The sequence below is a fragment of the Triturus cristatus genome, chromosome 8 (assembly GCF_964204655.1).
Source record: "Triturus cristatus chromosome 8, aTriCri1.1, whole genome shotgun sequence".
Lineage (NCBI taxonomy): Eukaryota > Metazoa > Chordata > Amphibia > Caudata > Salamandridae > Triturus > Triturus cristatus.
The window spans coordinates 980,426,812-980,451,797 of record NC_140591.1 but is presented as its reverse complement, the minus strand read 5'-3'; the positions used below and the strand labels follow the sequence as shown (position 1 = coordinate 980,451,797).

At 44.6% G+C, this 24,986-nt stretch overlaps 1 protein-coding gene across 1 annotated transcript in view; it reads right to left on the bottom strand.

Annotated features, from left to right (window-relative positions):
• Window positions 1–24,986, bottom strand: part of MAP3K15 (mitogen-activated protein kinase kinase kinase 15) — a 1,172,574-nt gene that overhangs the window by 547,376 nt on the left and 600,212 nt on the right. Inside the window, exon 8 of the mRNA XM_085622522.1 lies at window positions 20,857–20,969. Within this exon, the coding sequence (XP_085478648.1) occupies window positions 20,857–20,969 (113 nt within the window). The remainder of the gene's footprint in view (window positions 1–20,856; window positions 20,970–24,986) is intronic.

Here is a 24,986-nt window from a genome sequence, read left to right as displayed (position 1 = left end):
TAAAGGCCTGTTTATTGCTCTTTCACTTCTGAATTCCAGCATGGTTATTTTGAGGGTGCTTATGCCACTCCCCACCCCCCCCCCCACTTCCCTACTTCCAGCGCAAATGGCATGGGTGTGAAATTAAGGCTGAGGGTTGTTTAAATTAGGCTATTAGAACTGTAAATCTGCTCTTGATACCTGTTTGAGCGACTCAGCTTCTTATACTAGTATTGTGCACTCCTTTCAGGATATTTCAAAGGAGGTTAAGAACCAGCTGACGGTTCATCAACGTAACAAAATCAAAAATTCAAGGTGGTTTGACAAGAAATGCACGAATGCCCACTCCAACTTGAAAAAAGAATTGCATAGGCAGCCCAGATCTCCAACTAGAGTCAAACAGACTAGATTGGAATATATATGGGCTGTCAAAGAGAGGAAGCGTACACTGCGAAACGAAGCATGGGACTTCCTCCACTCTGCGGCCCAGGCGAAAGATAGTATTGCATTCTGGAAGGTACTGAGGGCCCCTTTCCTTTCATCTAGTGATGACCCCTTAATAGAAATAGCCATATCTGAAGAAACCTGGACCAACCACTTTGCTAAGGTGTATAATGATCAAGGAAACCCGGGGCTGCAATTGACTGACACTCTCTTAAACAATAATGATCAGCCTGATCTGCAAATCAGTCTAGAAGAGGTGACCATAGCAGTAACACTCAGCCTGGGTGGCAAGACCCCGGGTCCCGATGGTGTTCCAGTCGACTTGTTTAAATCCAACATTTCTTTATGGGGGCCCATACTAACCCTAGTCATTAATGCTAGTGTCAAGTCAACATTCCCCAAGACTTGGGTGGAATCAATTATTATTCCAATTTTTAAAAAGGGGGACCATCATGACCCGGGATGCTACAGACCGATCTCCTTGTTGGACTCCTTGGTCAAAGTGGCCGAGAGGGTTATTCTAGAGCACCTACAAGACTGGGCAGAGGATACCCAGATCCTATCCGACCTACAGTATGGCTTTCGTGCTGGGCTTGATACAACAGAACAAAGCCTAAATTTAGCCATCTTGGTAGGCAAATATATAAGAGCAAAGAAAGGTAGTCTGTTCCTGGCATTTGTGGACCTCACCGCGGCCTTTGATTCCGTAAGACACGATAGGCTGTGGGAGGTCCTTGAGGCAGTTGGAGTTGATCCCAATAATATTGCTTTCTTAAGACGCTTGTATAGTGGTACGACTGCAAGCGTGCGGTATGGCCCGGGGGGGGAGGGCACTATGGCTTTTCCCATCAGGAGAGGGGTCAGACAAGGCTGCGTGCTGGTCCCCTTCCTTTTCAATCTTTATATTAATGGACTAGGAGAAGCGCTACTCTCGAAGGGCAAAGATCTTCCCCAAGCTGGAGGTCGACCGATACCGCACTTCTTTACGCTGATGATGCTGTGCTAATGGCACGCACTCAAAACGGCCTTCAGAGGGTTTTGGAGAGTTTTAGTGACTTTATGAAGGATCTTGGTCTTAATATAAATATCTCCAAGACCTTCGTCATGAGATGTGGCCAAGGGACACAGAGGACACGCAAAATGTTTGTTGATGGAAAGAAGTTAGCCTCAACTAGACGTTTTTCCTACTTAAGTATTTTATTTATTCAGCAGGACTCATGGACTCAAACTATCTCCGCAAAAAAATTGGCATTTATTAGATCAACAACAGCCCTAGTAACCTTTGCCAAAAAGATAGGCAGGAAACCACCCTTAGAACCCTTGCAGATATACAAGGCCAAGTGTATCACCATGGCGGTTTATGGGGCAGGGGTGTGGGGTTTTGTAAACACTCTTCCTTTACAAACTGTAGAAAATGCTTTCTTAAGGTATATTCTCTCAGTACCTCCTCTTATGTCTGCCATGAGGAGCTGGGCCTTCCCTACATTGCCGATCTTATTAAACTAAATAGAGCCTATACTTTTGTGGCACTAGGTTTGGTGCAAAGACCAGACTAAGTTAAATAGGGAGATCCTGCAAGACAGCTTAAGGTTGAAAGGGGCTTTCAAGATTCCCTGGATTAGATTTGTTTGTGATTTTATGAACGACCTGGGTCATCCGGAATATTTTTCAAATCCAAATTCTATGTTGGCGATACCCAGAAAGATCCTAAAGAAAGAGGGCCTCCAATTATTGGATTCTATCAGAATGGCTGGGGAAATTTCCACAATAAGTGTGAGGCAACATCAGCTGTTACGCACTACCCCAGGGATGGAGCCTTACCTAACCTTTGTACCCGGGGCCTTTGACAGACTCCTTTTAACTAGACTTAGACTGGGTAATGTCCATAGATTAGTGTCATTTCCAAAATTGGATGACTGGTTCCATGTGTTACCACTGTGTCCCTGTGACAAAAGTTCCGAACAATCCACTATTCACTTAGTCCTGTTTTGTAAATTTGATATCGAGCCAAGGAAAGTTTGGATAATTCCACTTCCATTAAACCGAGGGTTAAGGCAGTGTTGCCCGGCTTTATTTTACTCCAGCTACTCGAAGATGAGCACGCAGTATGGAGATTAGCTATGTTTTTAAAGAAGGTGCTTCAACAGAGGAAATGTTGTGTAACTGATGAGTTGTAATTTGGGCATCCTCTTTCTGCGGGCATGTGCTCTTGTTTTAGTAAATATTTTTATATTGTATAACTTGTGATATGACTATTGCTTTTTTTAATATTTTGTACTATAATATTAAATGTTTATGTGCTTTTTTGTCTGTTTCAAAAAGCAGCCGAATAAAGCTTTCCTTGATTGATTGATATGATATTAGTCAAGAGCATTGACCAAAATAAACACGCTTGTAGACAGTACATTGTTCCTCACAGGCATGCAGGATTGATGACTGGTAGTGGCAGAGATTAGGAGAATCAGTCAAGCAGAAAAATAAGAGGCAGGAAACCTTTTCAAAGAAATAGAGCATGTTTACTGCTGTGAACAAGCATAAGGGAGACAACTGAAAACATGTATTCCCACGAAGGAGAAAAAAGAGATACCAGAAAGAGAGCCCTCATGGAATATTACAAGGAGCCAGTCAGAGAGGTGGTAAACAGGCTTTGCCCCACAGAAGGGATAAAGACATGCCTGACAACCTAAAACAAATAAAGGCAGCAAACAGAAAGCAACTAAATGTGAGTTACAAAACAAAAAGCCAATGGTAAGCAATGGCCGGAATGCAGTCCTCGGGAAGCTTTCAGCATGTCCTCAATTAGGCTTTGCAACCAAACAGCTGGGTTAACTAATAGACGTCAACCTAAAATAATTAGCTCCCATAACATGCTTATGACTTTTTAATAATGCACTCACAAACTACCCTCAAATCTCTTGGTAAAATAATTATAGGCATTGTGCCTTCATATAAAGTGTCACCTGTGCTGCATGAAGTGTTTTGTACATATCATGGAATAACATTAAACCATTGCAAAAGTCTAGGTCTAACTGTGTCCCGCAACTAAGACCCATCTGATCTTTCTAATATTTTATATTGTGGGAAGGGACCACCATGCACACAAAGGAACATAGCAAGCAACGCATCATGGCTGCTGCATGTGCCACTCAAAAGACTGGACTACATGAAACAGAATTTAGAGAAAATCAGTGGAAGTGGAGGAAACAGATACTCAGGAAAGCCTGAAAATATAGCCTGTGTTAGCCATGACCAAACTATTTGCTTATACTGGTTTATAGCGACTACCCGATATGAGTTATATCAGAGGTCAGGTTGGACATTCTAGGTGCCCATTTAAACTTGAAAGAAAAAAGATGAAATCAAATTATAGCAGCAATGCATTGCTATATTTAGCAATATCACCAGTGAGATACTGGCAAATAAATCTGTGCGGTGATTTGTAGAACTGGAGAGCCGCTTCTCCTTTCACTCTTAATAATTCTGACTCTATGAATACCCACATTTGTTTGTTGACATTAACTGTTGCATGCTTCCGATCCTGTGGAGATGGAAATGGTTAACAGGAATTCTTTTTCTTTCTTTTTTTTATTTTCCTTTGGCATTGATAAGTGATGTACAAAGGCATACCATGCTTCCACCATATGTAGTTGTTCGGCAACAGTGTATATAGCTGAAAAATCATACCTCAAGTGAAGCAGGTATGCAGTATCACAGGGCATGTCAGAGCTTCTAAAGTACCTGTGTCTTCTGATGTAATTTTATGGCCACATTTTTCATGTGCGAAATGATTGAACGGTTCATGTCACAACTTGCTGCTTCTCATTTCATAGAGTGGGGCTCTATTTCTTCAACTTTCTCCTATCTGGACATTTTCATACTTTTCCGCATTCATCGGTGAAGTGTTTCTGTGCACCATTGTTGATCAACTTGAATTCTCTTAAAAGAAGCCAGTCTGAGTCTTGATGTCATCAAGGTCTGCCTGCCCCTCAGTATCCAATGCAAAAGTAGTCCTTTTAATGTGGTTGCCGATGTATTTCCTTATGTTCACTACTGTAAACTAAGCTTTCGATACACTTAGTTGGACGTATATGCTGGCCGTATTGGCCAAATTTGGATTACCCCCAGAATACTGCAATTGGGTAAAATTGCTCTACACGAACCCTACAGCCCGTGCCAAGACGTGGACAACTATCTCGCCCACATATGTCTATCGGGGAACATGCCAAGGATGCCCCCTGTCTCCCGTGTTGTTTTTACTAGCATTAGAGCCCCTAGCACAATGTCTACGTCATATTATAGTTCCATATAGTATTCCAATAGGTGAGACAACCCATTCTGTATCACTCTACGCCGACGACATGCTGATGTATTTTAAAGATTTGAACAAGAACATACAACCAATAGCTGCTGTGTTTTAACGGTTCGGGTAAATATCCAGTTTATATCTTAATGCCTCAAAATCAGTGGCGTACTCCTTTTACGATACTTACAATAGACCCTATTTGCAGTTTGGCCAGATGCAATTCAAATTGGAGCCCACAATCTTCAAATTTCTAGGAATACACATCTACAGGACCAGTGCAGACACTACAGATGGGAATATGGTTAGAACTATTAATTCACTCCGTTCCCAGATCTCGTTCTGGAATACATTGCCATTAACGGTGGCGGGCCGTTTGGCTGTGTCTAAAAGGGTCATGCTGCCCAGAATCATATATCACTTCATGAACCTCCCTGTTGTCCTCCAAGCATGGATTTTTAAAACACTGGATACCTTATTGTCATCTTTACTTTGGGGAACGTGTCGGCATAGGCTAGCATTAGCCGAGATGCAACTTCCGAGCACTGTGGGCGGTATGGGAGCTCCTGATTTCAAGGCATATTGCATAGTTGGGCAACTACAATGGCTAGAATATTGGTTGGCGGGACATAATTTATTTGAAATCGGATATTCCCCTGACTGTTTGCGGCGCGGAACTCTACAAGCACTGTTATGTCCTGGTGTTGACAAGATGCAAGATCCCCCCTTTCTCCTGCATATAGCAATACATTATTAGAAAAAGGCACTAAAATATGCAAAGGTACCTATCCCATATGCCCCAAATATCCCACTTTGTGGCCTACCCACCCGACGTGGAATATTGTCAAATGCTCGGCTAAGGAGTTGGATACAGGCCGGTACGGAGAAGGTCGGTGACCTATTTTTAGGTGGTAAACTGATGCCCATAACAAATTTGTGCGCACTAACGCAGTACCAGAAACCTTATTCCTCACGCATGCAGCAATTATACAATTCATTAGGAGATTTTGGTTGATGGATCAGAGGAAACCTCCTACCTTTCATTTGTTGAAGACTATTCACATAATGGGACATGGATGCTACCTTGTTAGGTGGTTATACAGAGGGCTGAGGGAACATCTGGGTACTCCACTGTTGCCTCTTCGGCAAAAATGGGAAACTGTGCTAGTAAGGGAATTGGAGGATAGAGAATGGGCCTTAGTTCTGGAACACCCAAGGCGGGTTTCCCGCAATCTCCGACTAAAAACAATACAGCTATTAATATCACACAGGGCTTACCTCACTCCGAGGGCAATACAGAATATGTATCCTACTGCCTCTTTGTCTGTCCAAGATGTTCTCATCACAGTGCTGACTTTATTCACATGTTATGGACCTGTCCTGCATTGGGGGAGTTTTGGCCGGGGGTCACGCGGAGCCTTTCCCTACTTACGGAGTGCTCTCCTTGTGCTACTATAGAGGCCTGTCTTCTTGGCCTGTTGCCTCTCCCCAAGAAGGCGACATTACTACACCGCTTTGCGGGATTAGTCCTGATGCTTGCTAAAAGATTGCTCACATGGCACTGGCAATCCTGCACAGCACCATGAGAAGGCAAATGGAGGGAGGAAGTTATTCGATGGGCTGCGGGGGAAGCGCTCCGACGTGAGCAATATAGAGGGTTGAGGCAGAGACCGATCTACCTAGACTGGGCACAACTGGTAGAACAATTCAAAGCGGAAATGGAGGAGATGTTGGAGGGTCCCCAGGATACATTGAATTATCATATCGATAATGCCTGATTCCCAACTGTACAGTCTCATGTATTTGTCTCCTTCTCCCCCTCCTCCCACCCTGTCTTTCCCTCCCCCTCCCCTTATCATCCCCATCGGAAGCGGACATGTTTACCCCATAGTACTATACACCTGTAAGGGACTGATTAAATCACAGCGGCAATGTTTGTTGGGTGACTGTTTATGGGGTGGGTTGTATTGAGGGAGGGTATTTAGGGAGGGCTATAAAAATTATTCAAAAACACACTCATGTCTAGTGTTTCAATAAAACTGGTTTGTGAATGCATAACTACCTTGGCTGTAAATTAATATTCAATTCTGATTATCCGGAAAATACTATAAGCGTATGGACTTATGAGTCTCTATGTATACAATGTTATAAAAAACATAAAAAGTATTACAAACTATACAACATGCATACAAATCCGAAAAGCTTAATAAAATTTGTGTTAAAAAAAAAAGAGATCACACTCCGAAGGGCCCCAGTGCCGAAAGTTCTATCTTCATCTCCACAGTTGTTCAACCTAAAGCGTCTCATATGAAAAGATACAATGATAGCTAGCATTATGGATTTTATCCCTCTCATTCCTGAAACAAAGCCCTTTATGAGCAAATGTCACCTGCATAGGCCTGGGAGGACTTCGTCAAGGCTCTCACAACAGAATTTACAATTAAACCTCCTGTCAAACATGGCAGTGGCCCAATTGGGCCGAATGGTTCACACACAACTGCAGACATTGAAAAGCAACTCAAAAGAAAGATTAGAAGCACACCCCCTTTGGGCTGTTCACTTAGTAAGGAAGCCAAATCCAACATTATCAAAATGAAACAAGTCAACAACATAATGTTCTGGACAGCTTAAATCCAACTTTATGACGGGCTTCTGGATTAAACTGCTCCACACAAGAAAACAAAAACATTCCACAATCTTTTTTGGCCTGGGCCCGATATCAATAAATCAGTAAATGGCCACCATCGTCATCACAATACCGTCATTACAGAGTCTGCCTGGTCAACACACATAGTTGCAGTATACAATGAGGACAGCTTGGGCCAGCCTCTGAGATCGCAAAAGGATGCCCATCGGCATAATTTTCAAAGTCCACAACCAATCGTCATCCCTTACCCTACGCTGAATCATGCACAGGTAGCACATATTCTGAAAAGGCTTAGGTCCAAGGAGGCGCCAGGGCCTAATGGCCTTCCAAATGCACTATTCAAGAAAGACCCCTTACTTTGGGCTACCCATTTAACACCGTTATTCAACCATGGACTGTTAACTTACTCCATCCCCGATACTTGGCGAGGCAACATCCTAAAGCCAATTTACAAATCAGACAGCCACTCAAATCCTGCAAACTATAGATTAATCGCCTTAATGGACTTAGAGCAACGCCGAATGCTTCCACCTTGCTTCTTGACCTGGAGGACTGGGTCAACTAGTCAAACATTGTGCCGAAAACTCTGACTGGCTTCAGAGCAGATATGAGCACATTAACAAATCTACTATCAGTAACTTTACTTGCAGAAAAAGCAACAGCAAAATCCAAAAAGCTCTATGCCTGCTTTGTACCGAGTAAAAGGCAGCCTTCGGAAAGGTACTGAAGGCAAAGCTGTGGTAAAAATTGGCTTGTTACGGGGTGCCAGCAAAACTTTTGGATGGAATCATCAACCTCTACACCAACACTTGGATACAAATTAAGATCGGTGACGTCCGAAGAACGACACAAAAAATCTGCACCAACATAGGCTTAAAACAGGAGAGCAGCCTGGCCTCTTGTTTATTCAACAATTACACGGCAGACCTTGACCGTCACCAGGCTCAAGTGCTGAGTGACACCCCCCACCCCCTTAGGCTGGGCCAGGAAGAGGTCAGAAGCCTTCAGTACGCAGATGATATCGTCTTCAGCAGCTTCTGATGGATCAATTATGGGGATACACTAACAATCTGCGGCTGTATCTCAATTTCAGTAAAACCAAGATGCTCTGCTTCTCAAGTCCACACAGCAAATTACAGCACAAATTTACTTGGCTGGTCAAAGGCAACTCTATAGAATTGCTGAAATATTATAAGTATCTTGACGGGAACATGGATTCACACTCAACATTTAAAACTCATCTTTCAACCAGAAGAGCCATAGTAAACAATCTTTTGTTATTATTCAAAACTTTAAAGCAAAAGACACAAAACACCTCGACACACCACCTTCTCCAGGTCATTGGTGCAAAATTGATTTCTTCACTGTCCTATGGTTCACAATTGCTAAAAGGGAAAGATGTTGTGATCCTTAACACATAACAAGCGAGCCTCTTCAAAAATCTCTTTACAATACCACAGGATGTCTCGCAAGCCCAAATCAGGCTCAAGTTTGGCCTGCACCATCAGGGCCCAGCAAGGAACGGGACCTTACTTAAACTGTGTTGAGGCTGAGATCGGCCACATCGAATTTGCTTTCACGTCAGTGTTGGTTAAAAATTGAAAAACCATTAAACACTCAATCAAAGCTCTGCGATTAGAAGATGCAAGGTACACCTCCATGGGATGCGCTGCTTTTAAATGGATCACTAATAGAGCAGCCAAGCTTTTATCATGAACCTTTGATAAGGCTGAATTTTCTCAAAAATGGCCAACTGCATGGGCAGTTTTGCCATTGTATGCGGTCTGAGGCCCACAGCAATATCTTACTTCTCATTTGTCTGAGGTCAGGAAACATGATTTGCTGTCCATCTGCCATGGCGTTTTTCCATCTAAGGACATCACCCCTTCCTGGAAGCAGTCCTGGCCCAACAACCATTGCCGCCTATGCCGATATACTTATGAAACACTGCTCTACCTACTATGTACGTGTCAGGCCCTGCTAAATCATAGGTAAAAACTCTTACGGCCAGCTCAAAGGTCTCTGCAACTTAGGTCATGGCGCCCAGCAGTAATAGCCCTACGAAGCGGGAATCCAGTGCAGTTATTGTGTAAGGTGGTGACGTTTCTCAACTATGCTTCTAAAACGCTGGAAGGGCGCTGTAGTTGAAGGTTCGCTGACAGAATATCGACACCTGAAATATCTCCATACCAAAATATCGAGTTATAAATATTAATGTAAAAAATATCGACATCCTATCTTTATAATGGTAAGTACAAAAATATTGAAAAAAAATTATCAATGTGAAATATATAGCTGTACAAATCTAGGGGCAGCTTTACAAGGAACAGATGCATCTGCATAGATGCATCAGTTTCCTTGCATCACCTCCAAATGTCCTTGCGTCACCATGGATGCGCTGTATTTACAATACAGCGCTCCATGGTGCAAGGATTAACAGATGCGTCAGAAATTCTGACGCATCTGTTGCTCATGAAAGTGACGCAACTCCAGCAATGCGCCACAATAGATGGGTGAGTCCCATTCAAAAAGCCCTGCATCATTCCTTACGCCTGGTCTGAGCAGGCGTAGAGACGCAGTGAAATCTTGTATATTTCACTGCATCAGCTCTACATGGCTTTTTACGTGGGAACGCCCACCCTGCATACATTATACCTGACGCAGGTATAATGTGACGCAGGGCTTTACAACGTGAAGCATCTCCCTAGATGCGTCACTTTGTAAATGGGCCGCAACATTTACGCCGCAGCTGCGTCACAAAAATGACGCAATGGCGGCGCAAAAGTAATGCAAGGGCTTGTAAATCTGCCCCATAGTTTTTTATATATATAAAATAAAATATTCAATATTAAATATATTTAATAATAAAAAAGTTACATTTGATTTAATAGACATTTTAACAAATATAACAAACAAACTTAATAAAAAAAGTTAAACACACATATATAATAATTATATATATATTTACTTTAAAACAGTTAATAAACTATTGGTTTGAATTTATTTTAAAATTATGTAAATATTTACAAATAAATACATATATATATATATATATACATATACCTATAACATAAAATCTAGTACAAAAAACATTCTACTATAAATTAAAACATTAAACTTTTTAAAAATCTTTAAACTTAAATTACCCACTCCAATCAATGCAACAGTAGGGAAAGTGTTGGATAGCGGAGGGGTAACAATTACTATTGCCACTCCAGTGAGTGCAACAGTAGGGATAGTGTTGGATAGCGGAGGGTTAAAGTTTACTATTCCCACTCCAGTCAGTGCAACAGTAGGGAAAGTGTTGGATACTGTAGGGGTAAAAATTACTATTCCCACTCCAATGAGTGCAACAGTATGGAAAGTGTTGGACAGTGGAGGGATACAAATTATTATTCCCACTCCAGTGAGTGTAACAGTAGGGAAAGTGTTGGATAGCGGAGGAGTAAAAATTACTATTCCCACTTCAGTGAGTACAACAATAGGGAAAGTGTTGGATTACGGAGGGGTAAAAATTACTTTTCCCACTCCAATAAGTGTAACAATAGGGAAAGTGTTGGAGAGCGGAGGGGTAAAAATTACTATTCCTACTCCAATGAGTGCAACAGTAGGGAAAGTGTTGAATTGCGGAGGGGTAAAAATTAATGTTCCCACTCCAGTCAGTACAAAATTTAAAACAAACAAAATAACAACAACAACAACATTTAAAAAACAAAAATATAAAAAAATATATATGTTAAAAATTGAAATACAACTATATTTAATATTAACAATTAAAAATAACATTATAATGTTAAACATATATGGCACATACCTACAAATAGTATGTTACATAAAATAAAAAATAATTTTCAAACAAATAAATATTTTTAATTAGAAATTATTTAAAAACAAAAACATTATTACATAAATTTAGCTTTTGTATTTCCTACTCTATGACACCACACAATTCACAACCCATATCCACATTTAAAAAAAAAATACTTCCATAATTAAAATAGTTAACTATCAATTAAAGAAATATTATTAATTAAAAAACAAATTAAAACACATACAAATGTATTAACTTCCCAAAATTTACCCCTGTAATCCACACAGCCCCGAGCTAAAATTAAACTGTCAAGAAATGAATTACACAATTAAAATGTATTTTCAATTAAAAAACTAATAGTATTTAACAACTAATTATGAAGTAAGTAAAATAATTTACTCCCTACCCTTTACCCCATCAAACCAAAACCCACACAAAAAAACAATTACCCTAATTAATTATCAACTAATTAATGTATATTAATGTATTACTATTTATTTAATTAAACATACATTACTACCCACCCTTTTCCCCTCTAAACCCCACAACCCACACCTAAAATTCACTACACAATTTCCATATTTGATTTTCAATTCATTAATTATTATTAATTAACACCTAATTAATAATTAAAAATAAATTACTTGCCACCATTTACTCCTATAAACCCCACAACCCACACCTAAAATTAATTGCACAATTCCAGGAATTAATTTTCAATTAATTATTATCAATTACCAACTAATTATTAATTATTTAAAAATAAATTACTTCCCACCCTTTACCCTATAAACTCCACAACCCACAACTGAAATTAATTACACAATTTCCATATTTAATTTTCAATTAATTACTATTAATTACCAACTAATTATTAATTAATTGAAAATAAAACACATACCACCCTTTACCCCATAAACCTCACAACCCACACCTATAAAAATTACACAATTACCATACTTAAGTACCAAGTAATTAGTTAACAACCAATTAATAATTAATTAATAATAAATTACCCCCTACAATTAACACTATAAAATCTAGATTAAATAAATATCAATAAATAAAAAATAATCATTCATTTATTATAATTAAATTACTTCCCACCCTATTCCCCTATAAACCCATGGAACTAAAAAACGCAAAATTGTATTAAAATAAAATTGATAACTACTAAAAATGTAACACATATATTAAAAAACATAAACAATACTTATGCAAAAGAAAATAAATTACAAACATTTAAAATATATATTAAAATACATATCACTAATTAAAAAATCGATATTTTAAACACCTATATTTTTGCAAATGATATTAATGACTTCTATATTTAAAAAAACGATATTGTGGGAGGAGCCTAGCGCTTGACCAAGATGGCCGCGTGAGCTCTGAGCTCCCGAGACCCTCGCGCCCTCCGTCGACTATCCTGTCTCCAATCTTGTCTGTATGCATGGCATCGTGTAGATGACCTGTCAGGGAGGCGATTGATGCTACCCGCGGTCGAATCGCCCACCGGGAACCGGAGTTAAGCATGGCGGAAGATTGCGGCCTATCTCCGAGGGATGCCAGGGGCTAGAGTTGGCAGGATGCCCGACTTCTAGTTGAACAACAACGGCCAGGCGAGGGGTGAACTGTCGGATGGAGGTCCCCGTCCTTTCACTTTCGTTTTCTCTCCCTTTGTCTGCCCTGCCCCTGGAGAGCTCTTGGTGGCTTTATTATCCTTTGGACGCTCTACATGCTACTCTGGCGGCCCATTGCAGAACTGATCACTCCTGATTCCTCTCGTTGAGAGGAGGCCGTCTTATCTGAACCGACCCGCTTGGCACCAACCATGTCGGGCAAAGCAGAGGTGGATCGGCTGAAGCCTAAGTCTACCAGGCGGGGAGCCTATACTCAAGTCAACAATATGGACCGCTATGCTCTGCAGAAGGGATCACCGAGTGGTTCGAGCCAGTCGCCGGATACCCAGAAGGAGGACTCGCCCTTGGCCCCGGAGCTCTCGCTGCAGGATGTCATGGGCGCGCTCGAAGGGATGCAGACCTCGATTGGGAGACAGTTTGATGCCCTGGCGCATAAGGTGGATGCCATTTTGGTGGATGTTAACCTGATCCGTGCGGACTTGGGCAAAACGAATGAACGGGTCAAAACCCTGGACCTCAAGACCACGGGCCTCGCCGATGATGTCACGGAATTGCAGACCGAGGTTCATAAGCTGAGGACCGAGAGTGATCTCGCCGCCCGCCGGCTGGAGGACTTTGAGAGCCGGGCCAGGCGCAACAACGTGCGCGTTATCGGGGTCCCGGAGTCCTCGGATGAGGCTTCGGTTGACCTGCTCGTCGAGGACTTGGTGCTTAACCATCTGCAGCCTAAGGGTCTTGGAAAGTTCTTTGCGGTTGAAAGGGCCCATAGAGTGCCGGGTGGGAGGACCAAGGTGGGAGCCCCACCGAGGCCGATTGTCGCCCGGCTCTTTCATTTTCGAGATCGGGACGCTATCCTGCAAGCATCGAGGGTGACGGGCCCGGTCCCCTTCCAAAATGCGTCGGTGAATTTCTATCCGGACTTCACCCAGCAGGTGCAGAGGCAGAGACAAGGCTTTCTGGGGGTGAAGAGGCGACTTCGGGAGAGGGATCTGAAGTATGCCATGCTCTTCCCTGCCAGACTACGTGTGGTGTACGAAGATCGGACATTCTTCTTTGAGTCTCCTGTCATGGCCGATGAATGGCTGGACGCTTTGCCCCGGCGGCGGCCGGGAGAGGATACTGCCGCGGATGGGGAAAATGGCCGGGATGGGCGGGGCTGATTCTTCGGAGCCGGTCTGACTCGATTTGACTTTATTTGATGACTTGATCAGAGTGCAGTATATGCGGAGGGTTGCGGGAGGACGAGGGGAGCTCTTTCCTCCCTTAGGGTGCTTTTTGTAGATTTTGGGTTTTGTAGGGCGACAGGCACACTGCAAGTTGGGGGGGCTTTGTAAGCTGCAGCAGGGGTGCAGGGTGGGGGGGATGGTTGGGATTTCGGGGTTGTTGTTGGGGGGTCTGTTTCTGCAAGGCGTAGTGATCATCTTCGGTATTGTCCCATGGTGGCTCTTCGGGGGGGGGTGGGCCTCCTTGTGGTTGGGGATGGGGGGTAGAGGTTTAAGTGTTATTAGCTGGAATGTTAATGGTTTGGGGGATCGCATTAAGCGCGGGATAGTCTTGCAACACTTGAAACGGTCAATGCCAGATGTTGCCCTACTGCAGGAGACACACCTTATAGGTAACACGTGTTTTGCTCTTAATAGGAAGGGTTACAAATTCATAGCTCATTCGGGTTTCTCCTCCGGGTCTAGGGGTGTGGGCATCCTTGACAGGGCCTCGTTACCATTTGAGGTGGACTCCACCGTTGTTGACGATAGGGGGAGGTTTGTGGCGGTGGCGGGGAGGTGGGAAGGTAGAACTTTGGTTTTAGTTTCGGTTTATGTCCCTCCAGCCCTGCAGGCCTCCACGTTTGTAGATCTGGGTAGGGCCTTGCTGGATCTCCCGGGGGGTATGTTAGTGGTAGGGGGGGACTTCAATGCTGTTGGCTCTGGACTGCTGGATAGGTACCCGCCCAGAGACACAGGGGGGGCTCAGAAGTGGCTTCCAGACTTCCTAGACACACTCGGCCTGATAGACTGCTGGAGGCTCCGACACCCCACACAGCGTCAATACACCTTCCACTCTGGGGCGCATGGTGGCCTTTCTAGGATTGACTATTTGCTCACTTTGGCTGTGCACGCCCCCTTGGTGTCTGAGGCCAGGCACATGGCGCGTGGCATATCGGACCATTCGCCAGTGTGGATCAGGCTGGATGTCGGCCGAGAGGGAGGGGGAAGGGTGGCTCCTATCAACCCCTGGTACTTTCGAGATTCCAAGATGCGCAGCGCACTGGTAAAGACAGTAGATAATTTTTTCAAGGATAATCAGGGGTCCGTGGACTCGGCAGTGTCGCTCTGGGAAGCATTTAAGACCGTGCTGAGAGGGGAGGCCCTCTCACTTGTAGTGGCGGCCAAGCGGCGGAGAGATGGCGAGGTTATGCAGGTGGAGGAGGAGATCGTGGCTTTGGAGGGAGCGCTAGAGGAGGAGGTAACAGCGGCCTCACTGCATGAGCTGAGCTTGAAGCAAGCCGAGTATAAGGACCTTGTGACAAATGCCGCTAAGACCCTCAGTAGGGAACAGCAGGGCCGCCTGTATGATGTTGGTGACAAGGCCGGGAAGCTCCTAGCTTGGCTGGATAAAAAAGAACGGGTTAATAGAGTAGTGCCGGAGCTGATGGGAGAGGGGGGAGAGGTGATTGTGGAACCTGAGGGGATTGTCCAATGTTTCTCGGACTATTTCCGTAAGGTTTATGCCTCAGTGTCGGATAGGCCGCCCGAGGACTCGTGTGACCTCCTTCGGGATATCGCTCTGCCCTGTCTTTCTGCTGTAGATAGAGATGATCTTGATGGAGACTTAACGGTCGATGAGGTGGCGGGAGCTATTCGCGCGCTGAACTCGGGCAAGGCCTCGGGCCCGAATGGCTTGCCGATTGACCTGTATAAACTGTTCCCGGATAAGGTGGCCCCTCACCTGCGCGCCATGTTCGTGGAGGCGCGGGGGAGTGGGACCCTCCCGTTGGACCAGAGGCTGGCGACAATTGTTGTGATACATAAAGATGGTAAACCCCGAGATAAGTGTGCCTCATATAGGCCCATATCACTCCTCAACGCCAAGCCGAAGATCCTGGCTAAAATCCTGGCGGGCAGATTGGTCAGGGTACTTGGAGACTTGATTCATCCTGATCAATCCGGTTTTATTCCGCATCGCAACACCGCGTTGAACCTTCGGCGCCTTCATGGGGTGATCGCCAGGGCTGGCACGCTGCGAGAGCCGGCTATTGTGGCGTCTCTTGATGCCACGATGGCCTTCGATACGGTGGAATGGGAGTATTTGTGGGCTGTGCTAGCCAAGTTCGGCTTTGGCCCTGGTTTTGTGAGCTGGGTGAGGTTGCTGTATGAGGGACCCCTTGCGAGTGTGGTGGTAAATGGCCGGGCATCGACTCCGTTCCGGCTTGGGAGGGGGACTCGGCAGGGCTGCCCCCTGTCGCCTCTGTTGTTCGCTCTTGCTCTTGAACCTCTGGCGGCGTGGATACGCTAGCACCCGGATATACGTGGCCTTCGGTGGTCGCCCGAACACGAGGACCGCATTTCGCTATATGCTGATGACATCTTGTTGTACCTTGCCTCGCCCAAGAACTCACTCATAGTGGTCTGTGACGTTCTTACGTCCTTCGGTAGGAATTCGGGTCTCGTCATCAACTGGAGTAAATCGTATTTATACGTCCTGAGTGGTGAGGTTCCGCCGGTCCCGCGAACTTGTTCGATCCAGATTGCTCAGCAGGGCTTCGTGTACCTGGGGATCTTTATCTCCATGGACCCCGCCCTGCGGTATGAGAGAAACCTGCTCCCCCCCCTGGCGCGCCTGCGGCGGGATGTTGAGGGCTGGCGGAGGCTGCCGCTCTCCCTCGTCGGGCGCGCTGCCTTGTTCAAAATGATGTCCCTTCCCCGGTTCCTCTACGCATTGCAAAACACTCTAGATTGGGTGCCGGCCAAGTACTTTCGGGAGGTCGAAAGCCTCCAACGGACGTTGTTGTGGGATGGGCGGCCGCGGATAGCGATTGCTAAATTGACGCTTCCATGGTATGACGGGGGTATTGCGCTTCCAGACATCCGACGCTATTACTGGGCCACCCAGTTGTCCGCGATTAACCACGGTTTCTATGGTCCGGCCCTCACCCCTGGTTATGCCATGGGCAGATGGTTGTTGCGCGGGGGAAACTATCTTAGGGCGTTGTATTCGCGGTCCCTCGACTCATCCCTCACGGGGCCCACTGGGGTGGCGGTGCGTGTATGGAAGATGGCGACTGACTCTCTGGGCTGGAAGGATAGGCTCACCCTAGCAGCCCCGTTGTTCGAATCTGAAAGGTTGGGTAGGCTTTGGCATACGAAAGGGTTTGACAAATGGGACTTGATCGGCATCTCCAGGGTTGGAGATATGCTGATTAAGGGTAGGGTGAAGTCCTTTGAAGAGTTGCAGAAGGAGTACGAGTTGGGGGCGTCTGAGTTTTTCCGATATGTTCAGGTGCGTCATGCCCTGCGGTCAGTCCTCGTGGAGGGTGAGAAGGTGCCTGAGTCCTCTCCTTTGGAGGACCGGATCCTTGATGGCCATATGCCGGAGAGCACGATCTCGCTCATCTACAAGAAACTGATAAATGTTCGGGCTGATTTGCTACTGGGGCTGCGGGACCAGTGGACTAGGGACGGACTCGAGTTGGATGATGAGGACTGTCAGTCTGCTGTTTCCTCTCCTAAGGAGGTTGCGATCCCGTCGCGTCTGAGGCTGGTGCAGCTCAAGATCCTGCATCGAGTGTATGTGACGGGGCCGCGACTGGTTCATATGGGATACTCTGAGGAAGGCCTATGTAGGAGGGGATGCGGTATGGTGGGTACTTTCATCTCGGAATGTGGTGTCATCACGGAATTTTGGAGGCGAGTCCATGCGGTGATGGGGGAGGTGACGGGCATTGCTATGCAGCCGGAAGCGCGGTGTTGTCTCTTGAATGTCTGGGGGCCTACTGACCATGATGAGGCACAGACCCAGTGGGTGACCCTGGGTAACATGGTTGCTAAGAGGGACATCGCGCGCTTGTGGGGTTCCGGGGTCCCCCCACGTTAACTGCGTGGAAAGAAAATATGGACTGGAGTATGCTCAGGGAGAAGACAGTCTATTGCGCCAGAGGCCGCCCTCGGAAGTGGCATGCCATCTGGGGGCGATGGAATCAATACAGGGGGGGAATATGTCTTGCCCCTGATCTGGATCCTCCCGAGGAACAGCTTTCTTCTTGACCTTTCCAGCTCAGTATGCAGATGTGATGGTTAATTGACTTCTTGGGCCTCTGCTTTTCCCCCCTTTTTCCTCTTATTATAGTACTGTGACTGTTAGACGATTGGGGTCCGGCTCCCCCTGAGGGGCTACCACCGTGGGCATTCAGTGTTGTTGCCTTGCTGGGGTTTGTTGTGTGTTTGTAATTATTAAAAATGGAACCTTCTCACTGCTCCTTCAATGTACTGTGGACGATTCTTTGTATTCTCCTATCGAAGCTGCCAAACCTCCGGGTTGTCGGCTGAATAGCTGTGTCCAGACTCTTGAAGAAATAAAGGTTTTTAAAAAAAAACGATATTTCTTAACTTAAAATCGATATTCTTGACCACAATATTCTTGCTGTAGATATTTCTGTGTCACGATATTTACAACTCAATATTTGTGTAAGTCGACATTTCTAACTCAATATTTTGTCTAAATACCATATGAAATGCAGAGGTTCTCAAACATGGACCTGTAATCAGAGGGACTCCATTATTACCATTTAATATCCATTTGCAGGAGCTCAGCCCAGTTTTTCTCTGCTATTGGGATGTTGCTGATTGTTTATGTAAATTAATGCATGAGATTCAGACATTGCTGTCACATCAAAGCATTAGCACTTTACCCCTGGACTGGTTCACCATTCCTAGTAAACAACGCCTCAAAGAGGCTTTTAACCCTTCATTGATTGCTTGTCTATGCCTAATTGTATATTGAAAATATTTTAATTAATCTAACAATAGAAATTACTTACTTACTTATACCAGTATGTATCATTTTTTGATTGGGGTTAGCAGAGCCAACTGTGGCATTCACTCATGCCAAGCTTTTTTGGAGATGAAAGAAAAGGGCATACATTGTGCAAGTGGACTTACTGCTTTATGGTTGGATGAGCAAGAGAGGCATGCAAGCATCACTCTTCGCAGAAACCACGCAAGGCAGGCATTTGCTGTAATAGTCTACATGTATTTCAGTGGTACATTAAATACTGAAGACTGATCTTAATACGTATCTGACCCATTACTAAGATGTATTGCAAAGAGCCCATGTCTGACATATGTGTACATCCACACTAATGAATTAGTTTCATAGCGCCATAGACAAAAAACTAAACAAGGTTGCATTAAGCATTTTTCATTTTGTTTTAAGATGTGAAAACCCATGTCATACTTCGATATCACCTATCTCAAATCAGATAATTTTTCAACAATATAAACACAAAGCATGTGTTTTATGCAGTAAATAAAACGGTAAAGCTTGATAAAATCTGCTTGTAAATGTTAATAGACATGTTTTTTTCAAAATGTAGGAAACAAAGAAACAGCGAAAAATGTAACCGTATTTTGGAAACAATGGTGCACCGCAAACTGCAATATGTACACATACACTTCATATCAAATCCTTGATAGCAGTGAACAAAAAACAAGTCACATTTCAACAACTTAAACACTAAGGGGGTCGTTATGATGTCGGACAGATCTCCACCGCCCGACCGGTGGTGGCAATCCACCCGACATCTTTCCCGCCCGCCCTTCAATTACCCCCACCATATTACAATGGCGAGGGGTACATCAGCAGACAGAAATACCCTCCACCGCTTCACCGCAGGCAGGCAATCTTTACGATTGCCTGCCGTGCGGTCCTGGCCCATAATATGGCGGCGATGCCTAGCATGCACCGCCCGCCATATTATGATGTGGGCGGATTAAGGCGTTTCCATGGCAGCGATGCCGCCATGGAAAGGCATGCGGTCTTTTGCATTGGGGGCCCGTTGTGGGCCCCCGGGGTGGGGGGGTGCACTTGGGGGTACCCATGGTCCCCCCCTTAATTGGCATGCATATGGTGGTAGGCACCGCACGGTGCCTGTCACGTTGTGCATGTCAATGCACAACATGCCACTTTTATATTGCGGTGGGTGCTGCTTGCAGCACCGCCCGCCGCAATGCAAAAGATGTGGGATGCGACCGCCAGGGTGGCGGTCGCATCCTGATTGCCCCCGTGGGACCGCCGCACCTCTGGCGGTCGGTCCCGTGTTCCGTGACGGTGGCCATCGTAATGGGGCCCTTAGAGCCTTTTTTGTAATATTCCATCCCTTTGTTGATGAGTTATTTTGTATCTGTCAAGTGCCCCATGTCATGTGTGGCACCAGTTTTGCTTTTTTGGCCAACATTCTGAGCCTAAATGTTTGCTTTCATACATTACAAAATCAGAACACTCATGATATGGGGGTCACTCATTAGGTATGTAGATGTGCCTTTTTTAGAAATGTGTGTGCCTGTGTACGTATCACAGTACTTTGTTTGTGCATATGGGTGTCTGTGTGTGCCTATGTTCATGGGTCCCTGAATGTGTGCTGCCTGTGTCAATATGTACTTTGCCTTGCTGCTGGGCCGTATCTGCATAGAAGCCTGTAACTTTCTTGCTCTGTACATATGTTGGTATTCTTCTGCATGGAATCACTCTTCATAGCCAAATCTTATGGGCTTATCAAGCAATAGGCTTCTGATTGGTATAAAACTAAAGCAGCACTGATTTTCTGGGCTTCAGCCTATGATAATTGACTGGAAACTGTCTTGGGTAATCCAATTTAGCACATTGGCTATTTTGCTGCAGACATAAATACATTTTTTGTGCAGTTATTTTCTGGTACTGAGCAAGTTTGGCAAACACTCTAAGAAGCCAAATACAAAATCCGTTGCTGATACATCAGATATGATTAGAAAACAATCGTTATTAATTCAAATAATCCTACCTATTTTACGTAGTTCTATGGAAGTTTCAAACTGCTGTCCGGCAACAATAAGTAAAACTGCAATGTTGATCCCTGAATATAGGCTTGGTTGAAGTTCAAAACCTTTGCGGTACCTGCGAATGCAAATATCAATCCTTTAGCATCCATTATATCCACATGCTTTTTAATAAAACACATTTATAAACACAAAATTTAGCATTTAAGTGATATTCGTTTGATGGATTACTTACAACGGTAACTTATAGCGACCAGTCTGCGAAGCCATGCATTGGTGGTGCATGTGCGAAGTAATCTACCCTCCTAACCAGGGGAATTCTCCAGTTACTATCAAGTAACCGGCATTACTCTTAGCCTAACTTTTGCTCATCACAGTCCTAACTTGTGATATGGGCTCTGTCTCTGATACTGGAAACCGCTAGTACAAATCCTGAGATTCTTTGCTGCGTCCACCATTAACTATGTTTCATAGTCCAACAACCAGATGTTCATGCTAATACTACCAGACCTCCCTAAGTCTGTCCGCAGCATCTATAGCCCAAAAATGAGAAGGTGCAAGACATGTAAGATGCATGGAGCAGGAGGGCCGGACTGGCTGTCCCAGGAATCGGCCATTTCCCCTGGAGTCTGGAAGGGTGGGGGCCAGTTTTGCAGTGGTGGGGGCTGGTTGTGTTACGAAGGATCGGTTTTGCAGCAATGCTGAAATATCGGCCCCCAGTAACAAAAGCAGGAAGCATTTTCAGCCTCCGGAGCGAGGCATAGCTTCCCCAGGGCTTGGTCCAAGAAAACTGCCAGGGCTGCTTTGGTTTCCCAGTCCGGCACTGTGGAGCAGTACTGAAAGTAGGAACTCTGAATGACTTCCCTGCACTATGAACCTGCTGGCTCTCGGAGGATAAAGCATAATTTGTTAAAATGGAGTAGACTCACAAAAGAGTGAGGGAACAATGAAGTGCACTGTGGTCACGAATGGAAGGACCACATGAAGAATGAGGTCAGGATAATATTTTAATTCCTCTGCTGCTGATGCCCATATGGTTCCACCTACGGCTTAGAGGACTAGAAAAATGAGGAGTCTATACACCACCACTGTGCTACCAGTGGAACATTGGAAAGTCAGTGGAATTCAGAAAAAGATCCTTGGTGTTTATTTCCATGCTTTCAGTTTAGGAGAAAAGAGAGAATTGCAACTGAACTCAATGACACGGGGCAAGTTGACTAAGAAAGTGCTCAACAGTCTGCAAAAAATACCCTTCATTCCAGCAAAGCTGCCTGGAATTGCTCCTGATCACCTCTGCAACTACTATCATGCAAAGACGGGAGTGCTGAGAGTAGGGAAATGATGAATAACAGCTTGTTTGGACAAAAACATTTGTCAGTATCTCTCACCTGTGCCTGAGAGCCTGCCAGGAACATTGTTGACAAAAATGAGACAGGTTGAGATTCATTGAGAGAAACTAAAAGAAGAGCCACTGATAGCAAAAGAGGAACAGTATCTCAACTCATAGACCTGTAACACACTAACTCCCAATCCATTCTGTGACGTTGCACTTAGAGAAAGGGCCCACAAACATTTGAGAACAGTGACAGGAAGAGCAGCTCATAAACCAATCCCTTACACAGACAGTCCTTTGCCACTAAGGATACATAGTCAGCCTATAAAAACCTATAAAAGGCACGCCTTGGTGGGCGCCTTTTATGTCCCTGAGGCTCTGATCAGGATATCATACCCAGTATGTAACACAAAGGAGACCATACAGGAACCCAGTTATTATAGCAAGTTTACCCCACCCCCCCCGGCAAAAACAGATGCACTATTTAATGAAGTGAAGGCTTGTTGAACAACCTGCAATGGCTGTGCTTCATACAGGAGGCCTGAAACATATTGCTTCTCCCTCTGACAAAACTACCCATGCTCATTCTTTCATGGTAGGGCTCTGTTGAGGAGCAGGCAGGGGTTTATGATCCTCGTCCGGCTGGTGCTGCAATGCCCGACAGGCCCCTTATCATTTAAAAAAATCAGTCCAACTTTCTGGGCCAAAACTGTGTAGAGTAGATTGGGCAAAAAGGTGACAAAAATTAAAAGAAAGTAAAAGAACCCCCTAGATGGATTCTGTAATGTTACGAAGCCTTTTGTTAAGATTTAAAACAATGCAGATCTTGGGGAAATGTTATTCCATAAAATCTAATCTGGGTCAACATGTTTTTTGCTGTCCCTAAGCGGACCAGTGGCAATTCATTAGGACCAATCATGTAATGCATAATACAATTGGCGGGCTACGTCTAAATCAGAAAATATTGGAGAAGAGCCCCCATATGGAACCACATTTAGTGTACAAACATATATAATCAAGACACCAATTACCCCTACATTCAAGGGTTTTGATATGTTGCTGTAATGGGGTCTGAGACTTATCATAAGTATAGTCCCATAGGAGGGCACGAAGAGAGGACCCTGATATGAACTATTTGATCATAGAAGTGTCCCCGCCTTTTGCCTTTCCGTCTCTGTCGATCCATATGTGTGCCTGTGTGCATCTGTTGTGCACATGGGTAAGGGCTTTTGCTCCTAAGCATTTATGCTGTATTGAGACCTGTCTTGTAACTCCAGTATCACAATAGTTGACTGTGAGCCCTTACGGAACTGCACATCAGGGGATTTAATTTATGATATTTTAAGAGGTAGCATGAAGGACAGATTCTATTCTTCTCTTACCCTTCAAGTAAATGTGCAAGGGGTCCACCCACTCCTTCTCTGAGTCCTCTGCTATGCAAGTTCAATACAAAGTGTCCAATCACAGCCACAGATACTTAGCTTGCCGCCACCTACTCTGGAAGGTGGAAGAGCATGAGTCTTAGTTTGACTGCATGCATCCTAACTTGTACGATGGTACCCCCCTCAGACATCTGCCATACCTACAACATCAGAATAAAGAATCTTACTTGTCTGCCCTGTCTTACTACACACTAGGCTGCAACAAACTGAAATTGCAATAATGCAAGCACTTGTAGGCATGGAACAAAGGCATGAAATGACAGCCTTTCAAAAAATGTACAGTACAGAGGTTGTTGGGATTGAAAATGTTATTGCCCCTTTGCTCATGCACCATTTTATTAGTAGCCACCATTCTGCTCTATGATTGAAGCAAAGCTCCTGCCACATTTTGCATGCCTCAGCAGAAAACTGTCTCCATGCATCTTTGCTCGTGTTTCTCCAAGGCCGATTTCAGCTGCACTAATGAACATACTCTCTATTGTTGCATACCTTACCTGTTAGATAGGCTCATTCCCACCTTCACTCTAATGGCGAGCATGGATGAAATGGCCTTGGAGTGAAGATAACATATACCCGGTCTCAGGACTGCAGCTCATCTTTCTGTGCATGCTTTGTTTGTTTGTGCCTGGATTGGAATTTTCCTGGGCGTGTTCTTAGGTGTTTGGAATTGTATAATATCTTGTGTTATGTTGGGGGGAGTCAGTCCCTCGGCAGCTATCACATGAGGCTGGTCAGACTGGGCTCTGCTGCAGCGCAATACTAATAAATAACTTAGGTTTGTATTCTCTACTGTCTGATCGACTCTTCATTTGTTTGGAAGGCTGAGAGGTGGTCACGAGTGACCCGGGTGACCCTCTTCGTGTCACTTCCTTCAAGGTAATGCTTCATGGAACCCCATTGTGAGATCTCACTGCAGAATCAGATGGGGAAAGTGCCATCATCTGTCCCTCAATAGCAGTACTTCATCTGCTTCATATTCTGTCAGGATTAAAAGACGGGGGAGGAATATACAAGCAGGTCTGAGGAAGGAAACAATGAAAAGTCCAGTAAAAACCTAACATACCTCATTGAGCCATTGATTCATCCCTGAACCAATCATATGGGGGTTTCAAGATGGAATGGGTGCAAGTCAAAGCTTAGCAGTGGCATCCAATTGGAGAAAATAGGAGAATGGAACAGCTAATAGCTTTTGTGACACCCCATTGAGGAAGGGTACTGCATTGTCACCATTGAAAATTGAGTTTCCCAGTCACAGAGAAGGAGCCTACCTCTGTACTGTGGTGAGGAAGGGAGACACAGAGATAATGCTAACCACCAAAAAAACAACAAGTCTATTATCAAGGAACATTATCTAATTGAG